The sequence below is a fragment of the Mastigoproctus giganteus genome, chromosome 10 (assembly GCF_048544385.1).
Source record: "Mastigoproctus giganteus isolate SK-2022 chromosome 10, ASM4854438v1, whole genome shotgun sequence".
Lineage (NCBI taxonomy): Eukaryota > Metazoa > Arthropoda > Arachnida > Uropygi > Thelyphonidae > Mastigoproctus > Mastigoproctus giganteus.
In genome coordinates this window covers 116,686,327-116,709,230 of record NC_143584.1, presented here as the reverse complement: position 1 = coordinate 116,709,230, position 22,904 = coordinate 116,686,327, and the positions used below count along the sequence as shown (strand labels likewise).

Here is a 22,904-nt window from a genome sequence, read left to right as displayed (position 1 = left end):
TCAATGTCTAAGTTTTCAGATGATACAAAGGTTGCCAGGGTAGTTAACAACAGTAATGAAGGTATGCTGCTGCAACAAGATCTAGAAAAATTAGGCAGATGGACTGAGAAATGGCAATTGAAGTTTGACATTGACAAATGCAAAGTACTGCAAAGCAGTGATCCCAGAATAACATATCAACTGTGTGATACTACACTCAGAGTACTGGAAAATGAAAAACAGCTGGGAATAATTGCAGTCTGATATGAAGTTCTCTGAGCAGCGCAGATAGGCTGCCAGGACAGCTTCTGGATTTTTGTCAATGATATACAGGAACTTTCTAGAAAGGATAAGGAGGTGATTATCTCACTATATAACACAATGGTCAGACCACATGTTGAGTACTGCATACAGGTCTAGAGGCCTCATTTTAGAAAGGATATAGATCTGCTAGAACGGGTACAGAGAAGGGCAATGAGACTGTTGAGAGGAACAAAGGGGTACTCTTACCAAGAAAGGCTTAGATTCTGCAAATTGCAGCATCTGGAGACTAGATACCTGCGAGGTGATCTGAGTGAGATGTTATAGGCTTTGAATGGTTTGAGTAAACTCAATGTTGATAAGATTCTTCCTCCTGCTTAGACTATGCACATGAGAATGCATAAATTCAAACTGAAGAAAGATGGTTGCAGAACAGATGTGTAGACGTTTGTCTTCAGCCAACATCTACACATCTGGTGGCTGATTGCTGAAACAAGCAACCAGCCACCAGATGTGTCAAATGGGTAGTTTGAATAAATTCAAGGAAGAACTACGCAAACTATTGGAGGGGATGGATAGGTGAAATGGTTTTTTTTTTTTTTTTTTTTTTTTTGGCTGATGCTGTATAAGTATAAACTTGCTTTCTTATATCATTTGCCCCCAATAAAATCTCACAAAAAAAATTGAGGCATTTAAAGACAGAGAGGGCCACAGGACAAGAAGAAGACAGAATAAATAAATCCAATATAATTACTAAGGGCCATTATAAGGGAGTTTTCAAAATATATTTGTTCGCAACACATATTCATGTGTTAATAACAAATTTAACTTATATTGAAACATAACAGAAGACAGGGTGAAGGGCTTTTGTACTTTCTAGTGTATTTCAAGAACATTCTAAGATTTTTTTTTTTTTTTTTTTTTACCAGCATGTGTATTTTAGGAGCTTCATTTTAAATACTTTAAATAAATCTGAAACATGTACTATAAACTGCATAATTTGTTTGCCAAATGCTTACAAATGATGGCCAGGATGTATCACAAGAGCAGAAAACAACAATCATAAGAAAGCACTTGTTAATGCACTACAAATGATGGGGGAGAGGAGGCAAAGACCATAGAAAAGATTGGGAAGGTGATGTAAAATATATTCATAGACTGACTTAATGAAAATTGAAAATTTGAAAATGTCTGCAATTCTGCCCAGACACGATAGGATGGAGTATATGATGAGAGCCTTGTCAATCAATCTGGCCCTTGAGAGAATAGTGCAAGGCTCACGGGTAGAATTTTTTTAGCATAGTCTGTACTTATTAACAGGAGAGACTGCTTCTACAGGGATAAGATACACTTAAATAGAAAGGGTGCAAGAATATTAGCTGATGCTATCGAGGCAGTGTTAGGTGGGTCAGAAAACTGCTAGCTTGGGGGGGGGACCCAGACTAAAAGGTTAACAGCAGCCGCAGGCAGAGGCAAAAGTGATTCTTGCACTGCTTCTATTGTAATCAACAACAGCCTAGAGAGCAAGTTACTGGGGATTTCAAGATCTGCTGGGAGTCATCAGGGAACAAGTAAATAAATGGGCTGTGTTAGGCTAACCTAACTAAGAATAAGAACAGGTGCATGTATACTTGTGTACATGCACCTGTTCTTATTCTCTATCACCTGTAGAGAGCAAGCTGGGGATTTTGAGATCTGCTGGGAGTCATCAGGAAACAAGTAAATAAATGGGCTGTGTTAGGGTAACTAAGAATAAGAACAGGTGCATGTATACTTGCATGTACACCAAACTAGAAGTATAGTAAATAAATTTGATGAATTCAAAGTGCTGATCAAGACATCAAAGGCAGATATTGTTGGGATATCAGAGACGTGGTGCCACATAGATATAAGCAGTGCAGAATTGGAATTCGGGGAGTACACTATGTACAGAAAGGATAGACAGGACAGGAACGGAGGAGGGGTTATCCTGTTAGTTAAAAAACATATAAAATCTAAGGAAGTGCATCCAGTTGACATGGGTGGACAGTGCAATTTTGAGTCTGTTGGAAAGGGAAAATGAGAGCAGAGTGTGTTATAGACCTAATGACTCTGATGAGTACAACAAACAGTTGTGCAGAGAAATAGAATGGACCAGTAAATCAGAATGTCTTGTAATGGGGGATTTTAACTTTCCAGATATTGACTGGAACTTGTGGGTTGGTAACTCGCATGCTAGCAAGAATTTTATGGATTTATTGGACGACTGTTTTCTACAGCAACATGTTCGAGATGCAACTAGAGGGAGTAATACTCTTGATCTGATTATCAGCAGTGATTATTCATGCATTAAGAATTTGCAGATAAAGAACCACTAGGTGACAATGATCACAGTGTACTGATGTGGGATTTACTTAAAGATGTAACTATCATCAAGGGTAAAGGGAAGGGTATTTTGCATCTACAGGAGAGGAAAGCCAGAAGTTTATCAGACTCTAACAGGGAGATAAGTGATTTTGTAATAACAGATAGCAAAGTGGAGGAGAAATTGTTGAAGTTAACCATAAAAAAGGCACTTGGGGCAGATGGAATCTATCCAGTTATATTGAAGGATGCAGCGAGGGAAGTAAGCAAACCCTTAGCCATAATTATGAGAGTACCCTTAGAGTCAGGGAAGATCCCCATGGATTGGACATGTGCAAATGTATTCCCAATTCACAAAGGGATGTAAAGGGTGACACAAATAATTACAGACCTGTTAGTTTAACTTCTGTTCCCGGGAAAATAATGGAGTCACTGGTTAAAGAGGTGATACAGAATCACCTAGACAAGATTGCAGTAATAGTTCAGACACAGCATGGGCTTTTTTAAGGGGAAGCCTTGTCTGACCAATTTGATTAGATACTAATCAAAGGAACCAAAGGAACCTTTGTGGTCCCAAAGGAACTGGATGCAAAAAATAATTTTGATATCATATACTTGAATTTCAGGAAATCTTTTGATACTGTTGCACAGGGAAGACTGCTGTACAAATTGGAGTGGTATAGCATTAAGGGAAAGCTGCTGCAATGGATAAAGGGATGGTTGAGAGGGAGAAAGCAGAGTGATAATAAATGGACACTGCTCTACGTGGAATAATGTTATTAGTGGAGTTCCCAGGGTTTGGTGCTGGGCCCATTGTTGTTTTGTGCATTTATCATTGATTTCGATGAAGGTATATCAGGCTTAATGTTCAAGTTTTCAGATGATACAAAGGTTGGTAGGGTTGTTAATGATAGTAAAGACAGTGCAACAGTAACCCAAGAGAAACATACCAACTGTGTGGTACTACACTCAGGGAGGTGGAGAATGAAAATGACCTGGGGGTAATTGTGCAGGCAGATATGAAGTTTTCTGAGCAGTGCAGACGGTCTGCAAGAGTAGCTCATGGTGTCTTGTCAATGATATATAGAAATTTTGCTAGCATAGACAAGGAGGTGATTGTGCCTTTGTATAAGGCAATGGTCAGGCCAAACCTTGAGTACTGTGTACAGGTCTGGAGGCCTAATTTTAGGAAGGAAGTAGAGTTGCTAGAACAAGTACATAGAAGGGCGACGTGATTGGTGAGAGGAACAAAGGGGTGCACTTAAGAAGAAAGGCTTAAGTTTTGCCAGTTGTAGCATCTGGAGACAAGGCACCTGCGAGGTGATCTGACTGAGATGTATAAGGCCCTGAATGCTGACGGCATACTTCCACTTGCTCAGATTAAGAACCTGGGGGCATAAATTCAAATTGAGGAAAGACAGTTGTAGAATAGAATAGAATAGAATAGAATAGTTGTAGTCTGTTCCAGCAATCAACTACCAGCAGGTAATTGATTGCTGGAACAGACCTCTGTATGTTGTTGTGGAAGTTGATAGCTTAAATAATTTAAGGCTGAACTAGATAAACATTTGGAGTGATCAGATGGGTGAAATGCGAAGGGTTTTTTTTTTTTTTTTTTTTGGCTGAAGCTGTATAAGTTTGCCTTATTGCATCGTATTCCTCACCTAATCCTAATGAAAATTAGAGAAAGAACCTGTACCAAAGTTTCTATAATTCCTTCACAGAACATCACTAATTCTGACTAGATGAGCTTTCTTCTGAAGTCTCGAGCTGGATATTCATTCTTCTCTTTCTTGGTGACTCCCTTCTGCTTCTCTCTCTCTCTCTCTCTCTCTCTCTCTCTGGGTAACTCAAATTTTGTTTTCGCTGGTGCAGCATAAGCCTCAGGCTTCTTTGCACCGTATGGCTAATAATAATAACTCCACACATATCTACACAGACCATATTCATTTACCCATGCACACAGAATAATTATTGTTATAAATAATTATATTAAAAAATTACTGAAAAAGAAATAAAAAAAACATGTAAAATTCTGCCTGTTGGGGGAAAACAATTTAATCCACTTGAAAATAACAAGTCTGCTGTAATAATCATTCCTTATTATTTTTAATCTAGTAGATTTTATAAAAAGAATTAAATAAAAAATTCTTACTTCAACAGAATAAAGCACATCGTGCCTACTGTCATCTTTAATTTTGCGAAAGAGATCTTTACATATATGTGGAATAATACCCTCTTGGCCCTCTTCTTGTTTGCCCATCATTGTATAACTTTTGCCAGCACCAGTCTGGCCATAAGCAAATATACATACATTGTACCTATCAAAAAGAAAAAAACTCTTTATTTACATTTGAATTATAGTACTTCAGTGATAAAAATAATTATAATGTAAATTTTATAACATGAGAAACGTATTTCTTTTAATGTTATAAAACTAGTGCAGTATTTCTACTCCACTAATTTTATAACATGGTTTCAGTTATAAATGTGATAAGGCTATCACATTTACAAAGTAAGTCTTGCACATACCTCAAGAGTTCTTACCTATTACCCCAACTGGACATATTATAGCAGGTAGCTAATGCCAGGGAGGAGAGCCTAAAAAACTTCAAGGGTTGTGTTAGGGTTGTTAAATAAACAAGAACAGTAATTCTTAATAATCAAGAGTAGGAGACCGGCAGAATTGCTTAACAAGTACAGGTCACTGATGAAAAAAAGCAGTGAAATAGGGTTGAATTTGAAAGTGTCTGCAATTCTGCCCAGACACGATAGGAGGGAGTATATGATGAGAGCCTTGTCGATCAATTCGGCCCTGGAAGGATTGTGCAAGGCTCAAGGGGTAGAATTTTTTTCAGCCTGGACTGTACTTGTTAACAGGAGAGATTGCTTCTACAGGGATGGGATACACTTAAATAGAAAGGGTGCAAGAATATTTGCTGATGCTATCAAGGCAGTGTTAGGTGGGTCGGAAAACTGCTAGCTTGGGGGGAGACAAAGACGAATAGATTAACAGTAGCTACTGGCAGAGGTGAAAGAGATTCTTGCACTGCTTCTATTGGAATGAGCAGAAGCCTGAAAAACAAGATGCAGGATATTTCAGAGACTGCCGGGAGTCATTGCGGTACAAGTAAACACATGGGTTGTGTTAGGGTAGCTAAGAATAGAAATAGGTGAATGTATACTTGCGTGTACACCAATGCTAGGAGTTTAGTAAATAAATTTGATGAATTTGAGGTATTGCTCAAAACATCAAAGGCAGATATGGTTGGGATATCAGAGACGTGGTGTCACACAGATATAAGGAATGCAGAACTGGAATTTGGGGAGTACAACGTCCAAGGAAGTGAAGCCAGTGGACATCGCTGGACAGTGCAGTGTCGAGTCAGTTTGGTGTAACATAAGCATTGGGAGATCAAAATTGAGAGTAGGAGTGTGCTATAGGCCTAATGACTCTGATGAGTATAATCAGAAACTGTACAGGGAAATAGAGTGGGCCAGTAAATCAGAGAGTCTTATAATGGGAGATTTTAATTACCCGGATATTGACTGGAATTTGGGGGCTGGTCACTCACACACTAGCAAGGCTTTTGTGGATTTATTGGATGATTGTTTTCTACATCAGCATGTTCGGGAGGCAACTAGAGGGAGTAATACTCGTGATTTGATTATCAGTAGTGATTGTTCATGCATTAAGAATCTGCAGATAAATGAACCACTAAGTGGCAGTGATCAGTGTTCTGAAGTGGGATTTACTCAAAGAGGTAACTACCATTAGGGGTAAAGGGAAGGGGTATTGCTTTCATAAAGGCGACTACAATGGACTGAGACAGTATTTAAATTCTATACAATGGGATCAACTGATGATGTTACCAACAGCAAATTCAAAATGGGAAGCATTCAAAGAACTTATCTTGGAATGCTACTAGGCTTTACATACCAACTAAGAAATATTGTTCAAGGTTTAGGCCTAAATGGATGTCAGATGAAATGATGAGGCATATGGCAGAGAAGAAACATGCATGGCATACATACAAATTAACACATGACACAGAAGCCTATGATAGATACAAGTTGATCTGTAACCAAGTTACAAAGGATGTTAGGCAGGCAAAGGCAGATTACGAGAAATCTTTGGCAAGGGATGCAAAGAAAAACAGCAAAGAGTTCTTTACTTATGTAAACTCTAGAAGGAAGGGGATGAATCAGATTGGTCCACTTGATATCGATGGGTCAACTGTTGATGATCCTGCTCAGGTAGCTAACAAACTAAATGAATATTTTGCATCGACATTCACACATGAGGAGTTATTCAGCAAGGGGAATGCCAGAGGTGTATTCAACTCTGGAAGTAAGCTAGATAATCTTGTAATAACTGAGAGTAAAGTGGAGGAGAAATTGTTGAAGATAAACACAAGAAAGGCACCCGGGGTGGATGGGATCTATCCAGTTATATTAAAGGAGGCAGCAAAGGAAGTAAGCAAACCCTTAGCCATAATTATGACAGATTCCTTGGACTCAGGGGAGGTACCCACAGACTGGAGATGTGCAAATGTGACCCCAATTCACAAAGGAGGATCAAAGGCTGACACAAGTAATTATACACCTGTGAGTTTAACTTCTGTTCCAGGAAAATTAATGGATGCACTAGTTAAAGAAGCACTGCAGGATCATTTAGACAAGACTTCAGTTATAGCTCGGACACAGCATGGTTTTGTTAAGGGGAAGTCTTGCCTGACCAATTTGATTGGATACTATGATGCAGTCACAAAGGAACTGGATGCAGGGAATAACTTTGATATTATATACTTGGATCTTAGAAAGGCTTTTGATACTGTTCCACATGGAAGACTGCTGCACAAATTGGAGCAGTGTGACATTGGAGGCAAATTGCTGCTGTGGATAAAGGGGTGGCTGAGGGGGAGAAGAAAGAGAGTGGTAATCAATGGATACTGCTCGTCGTGGACTAATGTTATTAGTGGAGTCCCTCAGCGCTCAGTGTTGGGTCCATTATTGTTTTCTGTATTCATAAATGATATTGATGATGGAATATCAAGCTTAATGTCGAAGTTTGCAGACGATACAAAGGTAGGCAGGGTTGTCAAGGACACTACTGACACTATGCTGCTGCAACAGGATCTGGAAAGGTTGAGCAGATGGGCTGAGAGGTGGCAAATGAAGTTTAACATTGACAAATGTAAAGTACTACACACGGGAAACAGCAACTCCAGAGCAACGTATCAACTCTGTGGTACTACACTGACATGAGGTAGAGAATGAAAGGGACCTGGGGGTGGTTGTGCAGGCAGATATGAAGTTCTCTGAGCAGTGCAGACGGGCTGCAAGAGTAGCCCATGGTGTATTGTCAATGATATATAGGAATTTTTCTAGCAGGGATAAGGAGGTGATTATTCCCTTGTATAAGGCAATGGTCAGGCCACACCTATAGTACAGTATACAGGTCTGGAGGCCTCATTTCAAGAAGGATGTAGAGCTGCTGGAACAAGTACAGAGAAGGGCAACAAGATTAGTGAATGGAACAAAGGGGTGCTCTTATGAAGAAAGGCTTTAGTTTTGCAAATTACAGTGTCTGAAGACTAGGCACCAGTGAGGTGATCTGATAGAGGTGTATAAAGTCTTGAATGGTTTGAGCATGCTCAGTGCTGATGGGATTCTTCCTCTCGCTCAAAATAATCACCTGAGAGGGCATAAATTCAAATTGAGGAAAGACAGATGTAGGATAGACTTGCAGAAATTTGCCTTTAGCCAGCGGGTGGTTGGTTGGTGGAACAGACTTCCATCCCTTGTCGTGGAAGTTAATAGACTAAATAAGTTTAAGGCTCAGTATTTTGAACGAACAGAGGGGTGAAGTGGAAGTGGTTTTTTTTTTTTTTTTTGGCTGATGCTGCATAAGCTTGCTTTCTTGCATCAAATGCCTCTACTAATGCTAATACTAGTAATGTTAGAAGTGTCGTCAATAAAATGAGCGAATTCGAACTGCTGATTAAAACAAGTAACGCAGACATAATAGGGCTTATGAAGACGTGATGCCACCCAGAAATTGGGAATGATGAGTTTCAGTACAGCTTCTATAATGTATTTAGGAAGGATAGGGCAGATAGAAAGGGTGGTGGTGTAATGCTTCTTATCAGAAGTAGCCTGAGTGCGACGATAGCTATCCTGGATTCAGACGTTTCACAAGCTAGTATAGAATCTGTATGGTGTGAGATAGTTGGAAACAAAGGTACAATGTGAGTAGGAGTAATCTACAGACCAGGTGATTGTGAAGATTATGACGAAAGCCTCTACATGGCAAGTAAGCGTCAATGCCTTATTATGGGTGATTTCAATTTGCCTCTAATTGATTGGAGTAAATGGGAAGGAAACTCGACATGGGGAACAAAATTTTTAAATCAACTAGATGACTTATTTATATCAACATGTCAGAGAAAGTACTAGAGAAAAGAATAACCTAAACCTCATCATCACCCATGAATCAGATGACATAACAGGGCTGAGAGAAGAGGAACCAGTAGTAGGAAGTGATCACGGAGTTCTACGGTGGATGGTGATGAGAGAGGTAGCAGCAGTAAAAGGCAAAGGAATGGGTTTTAATTTCAGAAAATGAAATTACGATGCCTTAAAGTACTACATGGCCTCTATTAACTGGGTAGATATCGCACAGAGAATGAATACATTTGAACTGTGGTATGCTTTTAAAACATTAATCAGATGCCTTGAATGCATATTTACCATTAAAAAAAAAAAAAATACTCCACGAGGAGGGTTCCAAGTTGGATGAATAGTGAAGTTGCCACATTACTCGAGCAGAAAAAGGTGGCATGGAAAGGTTACAGAGCAATAAAAAGTACTGAAGTCTATAACAGCTACAAGATGATCTGTAATAGAGCCACAGAAAAGGCTCTATTACAGATCATTTATTACAGGCAAAGGCAGTTTATGAGAAATCACTAGCAAACAGAGCAAAGAGGGAGAATAAGGAATTCTTCACATATACAGGGTGTTTCAGTTAAACGTTTCAGAACTTCTAAGAGGGGTAGGGTACATCCTGACAACTCGAAATCATATAGCAATGTGGGGTCGGAAATGCTTTCCTGAAGCGGTGTGGTACACAGAAGCACCATAAAGAAAAGAGACCGTAAGTGAGAAATCGTTTTAATAATACATGAAAAGAAGCAAAAAGGTACATGGATTAAAGTAAGTGTTCGAAGTTTCTTCCACGGGCTACAATGCACACCTCACTTCTCCGACGCATGGACATCCGAACATTCTGGAATACTCCAGGCGAATTTTGAATTTCTTGAACAAGAACGCCAAGTTAGTAGGATGGATGATTACACGAAAGCAGAGTTAGCCGATATGCATTTGGCGTACGGGGCTGCAAATTGTAGTGGGCCAGCCGCACAGTGTTTGTACGCGGAACGATATCCGACGAGGCGTATTCCCAGTCATAATTTCTTTGCAAGACTGCACCAGAGGTTAGCTGAGAGAGGTTCATTTGAAAGAGCTGACAGGGACAGGGTAAGAACAGCACGAACTCCAGCCGTCGAACAGAATGTGCTGCAGCATGTACAGGGGAATCCAAGAACGAGTACACGAAGTCTAGCAAACGCAGTCGGGGTTTCCCATTGCAGCGTCTGGAGGATTCTCCGAGAACAAGACATGCATCCGTTTCACGTGCAGCGTGTCCAGACACAGCAACCGGAGGATTATGCACCTCGTATTGCTTTCGCACAGTGGTACCTTGGAAAATGTGCTACAAATCCCCTTTTTCCTGCTGAAGTGTTGTTTTCCGATGAGGCATCCTTCACAAGGGAAGGAATTTTCAACACGCATAACGACCATATCTGGGCGGTCGAGAACCCGCATGCAATATGACGTCGTGCAGCACAGATTCGATTTTCAGTCAATGTATGGGCCGGTATTATGGGAGATCACCTCATCGGACCTAACCTGTTACCGTGTCGTCTAACCGGCCTATCTACTTGATCTTTCTGCAGCAAGTATTGCCACAACGTTTGAGAGATGAACAGATTTCTGCATCAACGCAACAGATAATGTGGTTCCAACACGATGGTGCCCCTGCCCATTATAGCGGAGATGTTCGTAACTACCTGGATGTCACATTTGGTCAACAGTGGATCGGACGTGGTGGTCCCGTGCGTTGGCCTGCTCAGTCACCCGACCTATCATGTCTTGATTTTTATTTCTGGGGTCATATGAAATCGCTAGTTTATGACACCCCTGTTGACAATGCTGAGGAGCTGGTTGCAAGAATCGCAGTAGCTGCCGAAGAAATTCGAAATTCGCCTGGAGTATTCCAGAATGTTCAGATGTCCATGCGTCGGAGATGTGAGGCGTGCATTGTAGCCCGTGGAAGAAACTTCGAACACTTACTTTAATCCATGTACCTTTTGCTTCTTTTCATGTATTATTAAAACGATTTCTCACTTACGGTCTCTTTTCTTTATGGTGCTTCTGTGTACAACACCGCTTCAGGAAAGCATTTCCGACCCCACATTGCTATATGATTTCGAGTTGTCAGGATGTACCCTACCCCTCTTAGAAGTTCTGAAACGTTTAACTGAAACACCCTGTATAAATCCCAAGAAGAGCAGGACAAACCAGATCAGACATTTGTGTAAGGGAAAGGGGATAGTATTAAATATACCAGCTGCCGGTGCAGATGAACTCAACAGTTATTTTGCATCGATATTTACAAATGAAAAACCTTTTGTGGCATTGGGAAATTGTGGTAGCGAAGTTCAAAAATATGTAATTAATGATATTGAAATTTCACAAGATTATTTAATGAAAAAACTTTCAAGCCTACAGGCCAGTAAGGCTCCTGGAGTTGATGGAATATACCCTATAATCTTAAGGGAGGCGGAAAGTGAGTGCATTGAACCATTGAGGCTAATTATGCAAGCATCACTAGACTCTGGGGAGATTCCCTTGGATTGGAAAAGTGCCAATGTATCTCCCATACATAAGGGTGGCTCTAAGAGTGAAGTGGGAAATTATCGACCGGTCAGTCTGACTTCAGTGGTAGGGAAAATCATGGATGTGATGATCAAGGGTGGAATTCAGGATCATTTGGATCAAATTGAAATTCTCAAGGATACTCAGCATGGTTTTATAAAGGGAAAATCATGTTTAACAAATCTGGTTCGCTATTTTGAAAGGGTCACTCACAAGCTGGATTTAGGGAATAATTTCGACATTGTTTATTTAGATTTCAGCATAGCTTTTGACTCAGTTCCACCTGAGCGTTTGCTTTATAAGCTGGAACAGGTTGGAACCACTGGGAAAATCCTTAGATGGATAGCAGGATGGCTTCAGAGCAGGAGGCAGAGGGTTGTGATAAATGGCTACTCCTCAGATTGAGTTGATGTAAGAAGTGGGGTTCCCCAAGGATCAGTATTAGGACCACTGTTGTTTTTAATTTTCATAAACAACATTGATGAAGGGATAGAGGGCGTGATGTCTAAATTTGCAGATGATGTTAAAATTGGTAGAGTAGTTAATGATCACTGTCAAAATGAGCTCCTTCAGAGAGACATAGATAGACTTCAGGAATGGTCAGAAAAATGGCAGCTATGCTTTAATCCAACAAAGTGTAAGATATTACACCTGGGAAACAGTAATCCCAAAATAACTTACTCACTTGGTGGAGTTCAACTAAACCCAGTACTAGAGTAAAGGGACTTGAGTATTACGATATGGTCAGACATGAAATTCTCTGAGCATTATAAACAGGTTGCAAGGAAGGCCCATGGTGTCCTATCGATGATCTATCAAACTTTTGCAAGTAGAGATAGGGACGTGATATCCCATTATATAAGGCTTTTGTTAGACCACATTGGAATACTGTGTTCAAGTATGGAGACCACACCTAAAGAAAGACATCAAGCTTCTTGAAAGGGTGCAAAAACAGCTAACTCACCTGGTGAGATCGGCAAATTTCCTTTATTTCCTTTTCTTTTATTAATTATTATTATTTATTTTTTTATCATTGTTTTATTCAGGGTTTTTTTTTTTTTTTTTGGCTGGTGCAGCATAAGCCATAGGCTTTCTTGCACTATGCAGCCATTACTAATACTAGTACAACTCAAAATCTCAAATTTTCATATAAATCTTAAAATATTATGATCAAAATATGAGAAAAAGTCAGGGAAATTCAAGTTCGGATTTAAAAAAAAAAAAAACCACCCATTTAGCTTCAATTTCTCTCATGCTGTTTCATTGTACATTGAAGTGAGGTAATCAGAAAATAATTTTTTTGGATAACATGAGTGCTGCTACTACAGGTATTTGTTATCTTTATTGCAATATCATGTCAAAATAAAGAATAAATTATAATGTACACCAATTCAAATTATTTCTTGCATTTTATCCCAAAGAAAATGAATGCATACAACATAAACCACTTACCAGCTGTTGCATTTTTTTGCACACCTGCTAATGGATTAATAAGAATAACTGGGTTCAAATACCCGAAACGACATCTAATTAAACTATATTATAATATAAAAATAAGGTTTATGTTATTTTATTTATTTATTTTTTTTTATTCTAGTGACCCCACAAAAATCATGTCGAAGTTAATGTTGAAAAAAAAAATAAGAAAAGTTGATGCTGTGTCGTGCTTTGTAATGAAAGGTGGCAAATTAATTACTTTTTTGCTCTGCTCAATGATACTTGCAATCGGTCTTATTTGCAATGAAGCCTTGTCAGTGTTCAAGGAATATAATGCAAAACATCACTACACCTCAAAACATGCCTCAAATTATGATAAATTTCAGGAATCTTTGCAGCAGAACAAACTCCAAGAACTAACCCAAACTTTTCAAAGTCAACAACAGGAGATTAGAATTCTTACTCATCAAAATTTATCTGCATTTAGAGCTAGTTTTCAAGCCTCCCAAATTATACAAGGCAATTCAGAACTCTCTGAACAAACTTTTGCAATGTGTTGAAAGAATAAGTAATAAAAAAAAAAAAAAAAATCTCCAAGACCTGGATGAAAAATTTTCTTCTTCAGTTAAAGTACCTTGAACTTTTCCTAGTCTGCTATTCAAATTGCTACCTTAGACAATTTAGAAGTAGTTTTCAAACTGTGGGACAAAAAGACATTTCAAATAAGGAATAGAACAGCAATACATATTTTTCTGATGGGAACTTGTAATGAATTCCATCCTCTGTTTTCCAATAAGCAAAATTCCTATCTCTTCAAAGTATTGACTAACTTGTGAATGCAGAATTCCTTGTGAAAATCCTCAACACCAACTGGAAGACAGGCTACTTGTTGATTGACTATAGATGCTGTAACAATATTAAAAAACAGCAACTCTACATTAAAAAAATTTTCAGGGGCTCCACTAAATGAAAATTCTCCTAACAGTGGATGAGTCATTAGCATTAGTAGTGGCATATGATGCAAGAAAGCAAACTTAAACAACATCAGCCAAAAAAAAAAAAAAAAAAAAAAAAAAACGCTTCCCATTTCACCAATCCATACCCTCCAATAGTTTGTTCAGTTCTTCCTTGAATTTAGGCTATCAACTTCCAGAACAACAAAGGGAAGTTTGTTCCAGAAGTCAACTACTTGCTGGCTAAAGGAAAACTTCAGCAATCTACTATGCAACTGTACTTCCTCATAGAATCACATCAACATTGAGCTGGTCGATCTCATTGAGGTGTAAACAGGTTGCAAGGAAGGCCCATGGTGTCCTATCGATGATCTATCTATATATATACCTTATACACCTCAATGAGATCACCTTGTAGGTGCCTAATCTCCAGAGACTGCAATTTGCAGAACCGAAGCCTTCCTTGGTAGGAGCACCTCCTTTGTTCCCCTCACTAATCTTGTTGCCCTTTTCTGTACTTCTTCCAGCAGCTCTACATCCTTCCTAAAATGAGGCCTCCAGACCTGTATACAGTACTCAAGGTGTGGCCTGACCATTGCCTTATACAAAGGGATAATCACCTCATCCCTGCTAGCAAAATTCCTGCATATCATTAACAAAACCCCATGCGTTGTCCTAGTAGGTTGTATGCACTCAGAGAACTTCATATCTGGCTGCAAAATTACCCCAAGTCTTTTTCATTTTCCATTTTCCTGATAAAAGTACCACGCAGTTGATACATTGCTCTGGTTACTGCTACCCATATGCAGTACTTTGCATTTGGATGCAAATTCATGTTAAACTTCAATTTCCATTTCTCAGCCCATCTGCCTAACATTTTGCAGTACCATACTATCATTAACCACCCTGCCAACTTTTAGATCATCTGCAAACTTGGACATTAAGCTTATATGCCTTCATCAACATTGATGACCTGCCTTCATCAAGAGAGAACACCTGTCACATGGTAGTACAGCTTTGCTGACTTAAATCTATTAGATTAAAGTCAGAAAAACAGGCCTAAAGCAACTATGTCAAAATCTCATAAATATTGAGTTGCTCTTGCATTCCTAGTTGCTAAAACTAGTAGTTGTTGGTGACTCAATTGTCAGGGAAACGGGGAACATGCTATGTAAAAAGGATAGGTGGAACAGGACCAGAGTATGTCTGCCAGGGGCAAAAGTTGATGACACTGTAGAGCAGATATCATCTTTTAAGGGCACAAAAGGTGATATAGTTGTACACATTGGCACTAATAATATTAAGAGCAGGAACCGGCGGAATTACTTAACAAGTACAGGTCACTGTTGAAAAAAAGCCATGAATTAGAGTTGAATTTGGAAGTGTCTGCAATTCTGCCCAGACACGATAGGAGGGAGTATATGATGAGAGCCATGTCAATCAATGCGGACCTGGAAGGATTGTGCAAGGGGTACAATTATTTTTTTCAGCCTGGTCTGTACTTGTTAACAGGAGAAACTGCTTCTATAGAGATGGGATACACTTAAATAGAAAGGATACACTCAAATATTCTTAAATGCAAGAATATTTGCTGATGCTATTGAGGCAGTGTTAGGTGGGTTGGAAAACTGCTAGCTTGGGGTTTTTTTTTTTTTTTTTGATTTGGTAGTTGTTGGCGCATCGGCTTCTGTGGCCATATTGCACCTCCCAAGGTTTTTGCAGTACTTTGATCCAAGCCCGAGGCGGAAATCGAACCGCGACCTTTGGGTTGCCGGGCAGGTACTTTACCCACTCGGCTAGCCCGGTCGGCAGCTTGGGGGGACTACAAGGACTAATAGATTAACAGTAGCCACTGGCACAGGTGAAAGTGATTCTTGCACTGCTTCTATTGGAATGAGCAGCAGCCTGGAAAACAAGATGCAGGATATTTCAGAGAATGCTGGGAGTCATTGCGGTACAAGTAAACACATGGGTTGTGTCAGGGTAGTTAAGAATAGGAACAAGTGCATGTATACTTGCGTGTACACCAATGCTAAGAGTTTTGTAAATAAATTTGATGAATTGCAGGTATTGCTCAAAACATCAAGGGCAGATATTGTTGGGATATCAGAGACGTGATGTCACAAAGATATAAGGAATGCAGAACTGGAATTTGGGGAGTACAATGTGTACAGAAAGGCTAGACAGGACAGGAAGTGAGGAGGGGTTATGCTATTAGTTAAGAAATACATAAATCCAAGGAAGTGAAGCAAGTCGACATCGCTGGACAGTGCAGTGTCGAGTCAGTTTGGTGTGAAAATAAGCATTGGGAGATCAAAATTGATCTTAGGAGTGTGCTATAGGCCTAATGACTCTGATTAGTTAATAAGAAACTATACAGGGAAATAGAGTGGGCCAGTAAATCAGAGAGTCTTATAATGGGGGATTTTAATTTCCCAGATATTGACTGGAATTTGTGGGTTGGTCACTCACAAACTAGCAAGGCTTTTGTGGATTTATTGGATGATTGTTTTCTACATCAGCATGTTCGGGAGACAACTAGAGGTAGTAATACTCTTGATCTGATTATGAGCAGTGATTATTCATGCATTAAGAATTTACAGATAAAGGAACCACTGGGTGACAGTGATCATAATGTACTGATGTGGGATTTACTTAAATATGTAACTACCATCAAGGGTAAAGGAAAGGGCTTCTGCTTTAGTAGAGATGATTACAGGGGTCTGAGACAGTTTTTAAATTCAATACAGTGGGATCAACTGATGATGTTACCAACGTTGAATTCTAAATGGGAAGCCTTCGGGGACTTAATCTTGGAGGCTACTAGGCTTTTCATTCAAAATAAGAAAATACTGTTCAAGTTTTAGGCCTAAATGGATGTCAGATAAATTAATGAGGCTCGTGGCAGTGAAGAAAAATGTATGGGATGCATATAAATTATCAGGCGACACAGAAGCCTACGGCAGATATAAGCTAGTATGTAATCAAGTCACAAAGGAGGTTAGGCAGGTAAAGGAGGCAAAGAAAAACAGCAAAGACTTCTTTACTTATGTGAACTCTAGAAGGAAAAAAATGAATCAGATTGTACCACGTAACCTAGATGGGGTTGACTACTGATGATCATGCTCAGGTAGCCAATAAACTGAATGAGTATTTTGCATCTACATTCGCACATGAGGAGTTATTCAAGGAGGGAAAATGCCAGAATTTTATCAAACTAACAGATAGCTAAGTGATTTTGTAATAACTGAGAGCAAAGTGGAGGAAAAATTGTTGAAGTTAAACATAACGAAGGCATCTGGGAAGGAGGGGATTTATTCAGTTATATTAAAGGAGGCAGCAAAGGAAGTGAGCAAACCCTTAGCCATAATTATGAGAGCTTCCTTGGAGTCAGGGGAGGTCACCATGGACTGGAGGTGCGCAAGTGTATCACCAATTCACAAAGGGGTTCAAAAGGTGACACAAGTAACTATAGACCTGGCAACTGAAGTTTATAACTTGTGTTCCAGGGAAAATAATGGAGTCACTGGTTAAAGATACATTGCAGGATCACCTAGACAAGACTGCAGTAATAGTTAAGACATAGCATGGGTTTGTTAAGGGGAGGCCTTGTTTGACCAATCTGATTGGATACTATGATGTGGTCACAAAGGAACTGGATGCAAAAAATAATTTTGATATCATATACTTGGATTTTGGGAAAGCTTTTGATACTGCTGCACATCGAAGAAGAATGTACAAATTGGAATGGTATGGCATTAAGGGTGAGTTGCTACAATGGATAAAGGGATGGTTGAGTGGGAGATGACAGAGAGTGGTGGTAATGAATAGATTCCGCTCTTCGTGAACGAATGTTATTAGTGGAGTTCCCCAGCATTTGGTGCTGGGCCCATTGTTGTTTTGTGTATTCATCAATGATATTGTTGAAGGAATATCAGGCTTAATGGCCAAGTTTGCAAATGATACAAAGGTTGCCAGGGTTGTTAATGACAGTAAAAAAAAAAAGGGTAAAGTGCAGCCATTATCAACCCACTGCAGGGCAGAAGCCTCCTCAACAATTCATGCTAAGAGAAATGGATCAGAATCTGCTACACTGGTCCAGTGCGGGTTGGCAGATCGACCGTATTCAGCAGTCAGGGGCTTGAACCCCCAGTCTGCTCAAAGAGTGTGTGCTACTGCACTCCAGCTCCTGACCACTCAGCTACGGAGGCCTTCCATAAAGACAGTATGCTACTACCAACTGGATCTAGATAAGTTGGGCAAGTGGGCTGAGAAGTGGCAACTGAAGTTTAACATTGACAAATGCAAAGTACTGCATATGTGTAGCAATAACCCAAGAGAAACAAACCAACTGTGTGCTGCTACACTCAGGGAAGTGGAAAGTGAAAAAGACCTGGGGAGTAATTGTGCAGTCAGATGTGAAGTTCACTGAGCAGTGCAGCCGGGCAGCCAGCACAGGTCATGCAGTCTTATCAATGATATATAGGAATTTTGCTAACAGGGACAGGGAGGTGATTATCCTGTTGTATAAGGCAATGGTCAGGGCTTTAAATTCAAATTGAGGAAAGACAGTTGTAGAATAGATGTACAGAAATTTGCCTTTAGCCAGTGGGTAGTTGATTTGTGGAACAGACTTCCATCTGTTGTTGTCAAAGTTAATAGCCTAAATAAATTTAAGGCTGTGCTGGACAGGCATTTGGAACGAATGGAGGGTTTTTTTTTTTGGTTTTTTTTTTTGGCTGATACTGCATAAGCTTCCTTTCTTGCATCGTATGCCTCTACTAATGCAAATGCTAATGCTAAATAAGATACTGAGTTTTAGATGGATTAAAGTTAACTAATTTTTGTTTACCTGTTGTAGAATTACCTAGAAAATGGCATTTAAAGAAATGTTGGTGATGGACATTTGGAAGTTAAAATTATCTGAAATGCTGCAATACAATTTTACCTAACTCACTGAAACGAATTCTGTCCTTTCAGGACAGAATTCATGGGATACCTGTTTCCTGAATAATGTGACGCTGTCACCCCTCTCGCTAGTGGGTGAACTCGCCACTTGGCACGTATATACGTACACTGCATCACTACATTCACGTAGACAGTAATTCAATGTCCATATGGATAAACGTCGTGAATTAACCGACTTTTAAAGTATGATAGTGGGTGCCTGATGCATGGGTCACTCTGTTGTGGAGGTGGTACAGATATTGCACTATCCCCGTTCAACAGTATCAAGAGTGTATCAGGAATGCACCATTTCTGGAATAACATCTCACTGTGGACAGCGCTTCGGGCTATCCCACTAACACCACAACACAGGACCTACACCCCAACTGGACGAAAGAACATCGGCACTGGACCTTGGATGATTGGAGATGGGTCTCCTGATCCGATGAGTCCCATTTACAGTTATTTCGAGTGGATGGGAGGGTGTGTATCTAATGGAAACCACACAAAGCTATGCACCTGTCATGTCAACAAGGAACTGTTCAGGCAGGTGGAACACTTTGGTGAAATAGTGGACTCAATTCCTTGCCGCGTAGTCACACGGCAAAGAATTGAAGGTAGGCCTACCCATTACTAGGTAGGTATCCCATGATTTCTGTTCACTCAGTGTACTTCTAAAACAGATTCTCAATTCATTTAATCTTTAAATCATTAGTACTCACCAATCTTAGCAACAGACAGACATACTTGGGTTCTAGTCCATCTGCCATTTTTTACAAAAAATATTCCTCGTTTATTAAAAGATTCTGTTGTAATATTAAACATGAACCAGAGGATTTGGCATGTAATGATCCTTTCTTTAAGTCAGATCAGTCAGAAGTGCTTGAAACGAAATATGACTGGACACTTGAATACCTGCCAAGCCCTCAGTTTTAATCCTTTCCAAAGCATCTACCCGATTCCTCAGAAACTCTATTTTGCCTATCAATACTCCAAGCTTTACTTAAATTTGCTGCATTCTCTACATTTGGCACATAATGCATTGCCATCATTTACAGTTACAGAACTGTAAAATGAAGAACAGATCAAATTAGCCAACAGACTACAGTCATTATAAACCAGCAAACTATCATCCACCATCTTCCGATTCCCCTCTGTTCCCTTCTTAGCAAATCTTATTTCTAGCCATAATTACATTTCTAAGTAGGTTTTTTTTTTTTTTTTAGGAGCATTAGCAAATAAGGCCATATTGCTCCGGGGATATGCGGTGGTCATTCCCTGACCTTTCCACATCCTCCGTATTTGGTAGTCACGGCTCGAACCCCGGTCTAATCAAGAAGCGTGTGCTACGAACTGCTGCTCCTGCCCACCTGGCTATGGAGGCGCCTTCTAAGTAGGATTTTTGATTTATCTAGTTACTTTTAGCTTGTTAAATAGTGTTCTACAACCATGGAATTCTTGCTCACGAAATTCACACCAAAATTACCATAATAACAGCAGTATGTATAATAAATTATAATTATTTAAATACTTATATAAAAATCAAAATAATCTAATTAAAACACTGTAATTAGAACTCTTAAAACTATTCCTTTACTGTATTTACTACTATATTTACAATATTAATTTTAAAAAAATAAATCCTCAATCCTGTTACACCTACAGAGTTCTACCAAAAATACTGAAGAAATACTGGTGTTTTTTTTTTTTTTTTTTAATGAAAATCCTAAACATGAATAGTTGTTTGTTTGTTATTTGCTTTTTAGGAGCATTAGCAACTAAGGCCATATTGCTCCGGGATATGCGGTGGTCATTCCCTGACCTTTCCGCATCCTCCGTATTTGGTGGTGACGGGCTCGAACCCTGGTCTAATCAAGAAGCGTGTGCTACGCACTTCTGCTCCTTCCCACCTGGCTATGGAGGCGCCTAAACATGAATAGTATTAGAATCTATTATATTTAGTGCAGTATATGTATGGCTGAAGGCTGAGAAGACAGAAGAAACTTGTTAGCATTAAGTTAACAAAAAGTTGGTTCTGTGAGCTTGGAGTTGGACATCAACTGGATGCTGACTGTCTATAGCACAAGTTCCAATTGGTTTGTAAGAGTGTGAGCGAATTAAAGTTGCCATTTCAGAAGAACAGTGCAAATGAAAGTATTTATACAAACAGAAAATCTATGAGACAGAAAGTGTGAGACTTCATAAGAGATGGATCATTAATTAACCTGACACTCTTTTGAATGGGTCAAGAGGCTTGAGAGAGATTTTTGGGGACACCACCCAAGCATATTAAAAAAATACAAATTATAATTGACATTTAGCTATAGTAATAGTAATTGTGGAATGTGATGCAAGAAAGCAAGCGTATGAACTTATGTAGCATCAGCCAAAAAATAAAAATAATAAAAATTCACACAATCATTCCCTCTAAATGTTTGTCCAATTTCTCCTTAAATTTATTTAATCCATCAACTTCCACAAAGGCAGATGGAAGTTTGTTCCAGCAATTAACTATCCACTGGCTAAGGGCAAATTTCCACACATCTATTCTACAAGCTGTCTTTCCTCAATTTGAATTTATGTCCCCTTAGGTTCATAATCTGAACAAGTGAAGAATCCCATCAGAATTCAGCATGCTCAACCCATTCAATGCCTTATACACCTCAAATCAGGTCACCTCGCAGGTGCCTAGTCTCCAGCCACTGCAATTTGCAGAACTTAAGCCTCTCTTGGTAAGAGGATCCCTTCATTCCCCTGAACAATCTTATTGCCCTTCTCTGTACACGCTCAAGCAAATCTACATCCTTCCTAAAATGTGGCCTCCAGACCTGTATGCAGTACTCAAGGCATGGCCAGACCATTGCCTTATACATAGGGACAACCACCTCCTTTATCCTGCTAGCAATATTCCTGTATATCATTGACAAAACCCCATGACCACCTCTTCCAGCCTGTCTCCATTGTCCAGAAAACTTGATATCTGACTGCACAATTACTCCCATATCTTTTTCATTTTTACCACCGTAAGTGTAGTACAACACAGTTGGTACGTTCCTCTGGGGTTACTTCTTTTTTTTTTTTTTTTTTTTTTTTTGATTTGGTAGTTGTTGGGGCATCGGCTTCTATGGCTATATTGCACCTCCCAAGGTTTTTGCAGTACTTTGATCCAAGCCCGAGGCGATAATCGAACCCGCAACCTTTGGGTTGCCGGGCAGGTACTTTAGCCACTCGGCTAGCCCGGTCGGCGGGGTTACTTCTACCCATATGCAGTACTTTGCATTTGTCAATGTTAAACTTCAGTTGCCACTTCTCAGCCCATCTTCCCAAATTTTCTAGATCCCGTTGCAGTAGCACACTGCCATTACTGTCATTAACAACCTTCCCAACCTTTCTATCATCTGCAAACTTCGACATTAAGCCTGACATACCTTCATCAATATCATTGATAAATAAAAAAAAACAACATTGGACCCAACATCGAAATCTGTGGGACTCCACTAACAACATTAGTCCACGAAGAGCAGCGTCCATTGATTACAACCCTCTTGTCTTCTCCCACTCAACCATCCTTTTATCCATTGTAGCAACTTACCCTTGCTGCCTTAATACCATTCTGCTCCAATTTGTACAGTACTCTTCCATGTGCGACAGTGTCAAAATCTTTCCTGAAATCCAAGTATATGATATTAAAATTATTTTTTTGCATCCAGTTCCTTTGTAACCACATCATAATACCCAATCAAATATGTCAGACAAGACTTTCCCTTAACAAACCTATGCTGTGTCTGAATTATTGCTGCAGTCTTGTCTAGATGATCCTGCAATGCATCTTTAACCAGTGACTCAATTATTTTACCAGGAACAGAAGTTAAACTAACTGGTCTGTAATTACTGGTGTCACCCTTCAATCCCACTTTGTGAATTGGGGATACATTTGCACATCTCCAGTCTGTGGGCCTCCCCTGAGTCCAAGGATGCCCT

The 22,904-nt window shown here is 39.5% G+C and overlaps 1 protein-coding gene across 4 annotated transcripts in view; it reads right to left on the bottom strand.

The window, feature by feature from the left end:
* The window catches only part of unc-104 (kinesin family member unc-104), a 1,041,320-nt gene that overhangs the window by 899,384 nt on the left and 119,032 nt on the right, over positions 1 to 22,904 (bottom strand). For all 4 annotated transcript variants that reach the window (XM_090382707.1, XM_090382708.1, XM_090382709.1 and 1 more), the window contains exon 5: positions 4,739 to 4,904. In XM_090382707.1, the coding sequence (XP_090238833.1) occupies positions 4,739 to 4,904 (166 nt within the window). The remainder of the gene's footprint in view (positions 1 to 4,738; positions 4,905 to 22,904) is intronic.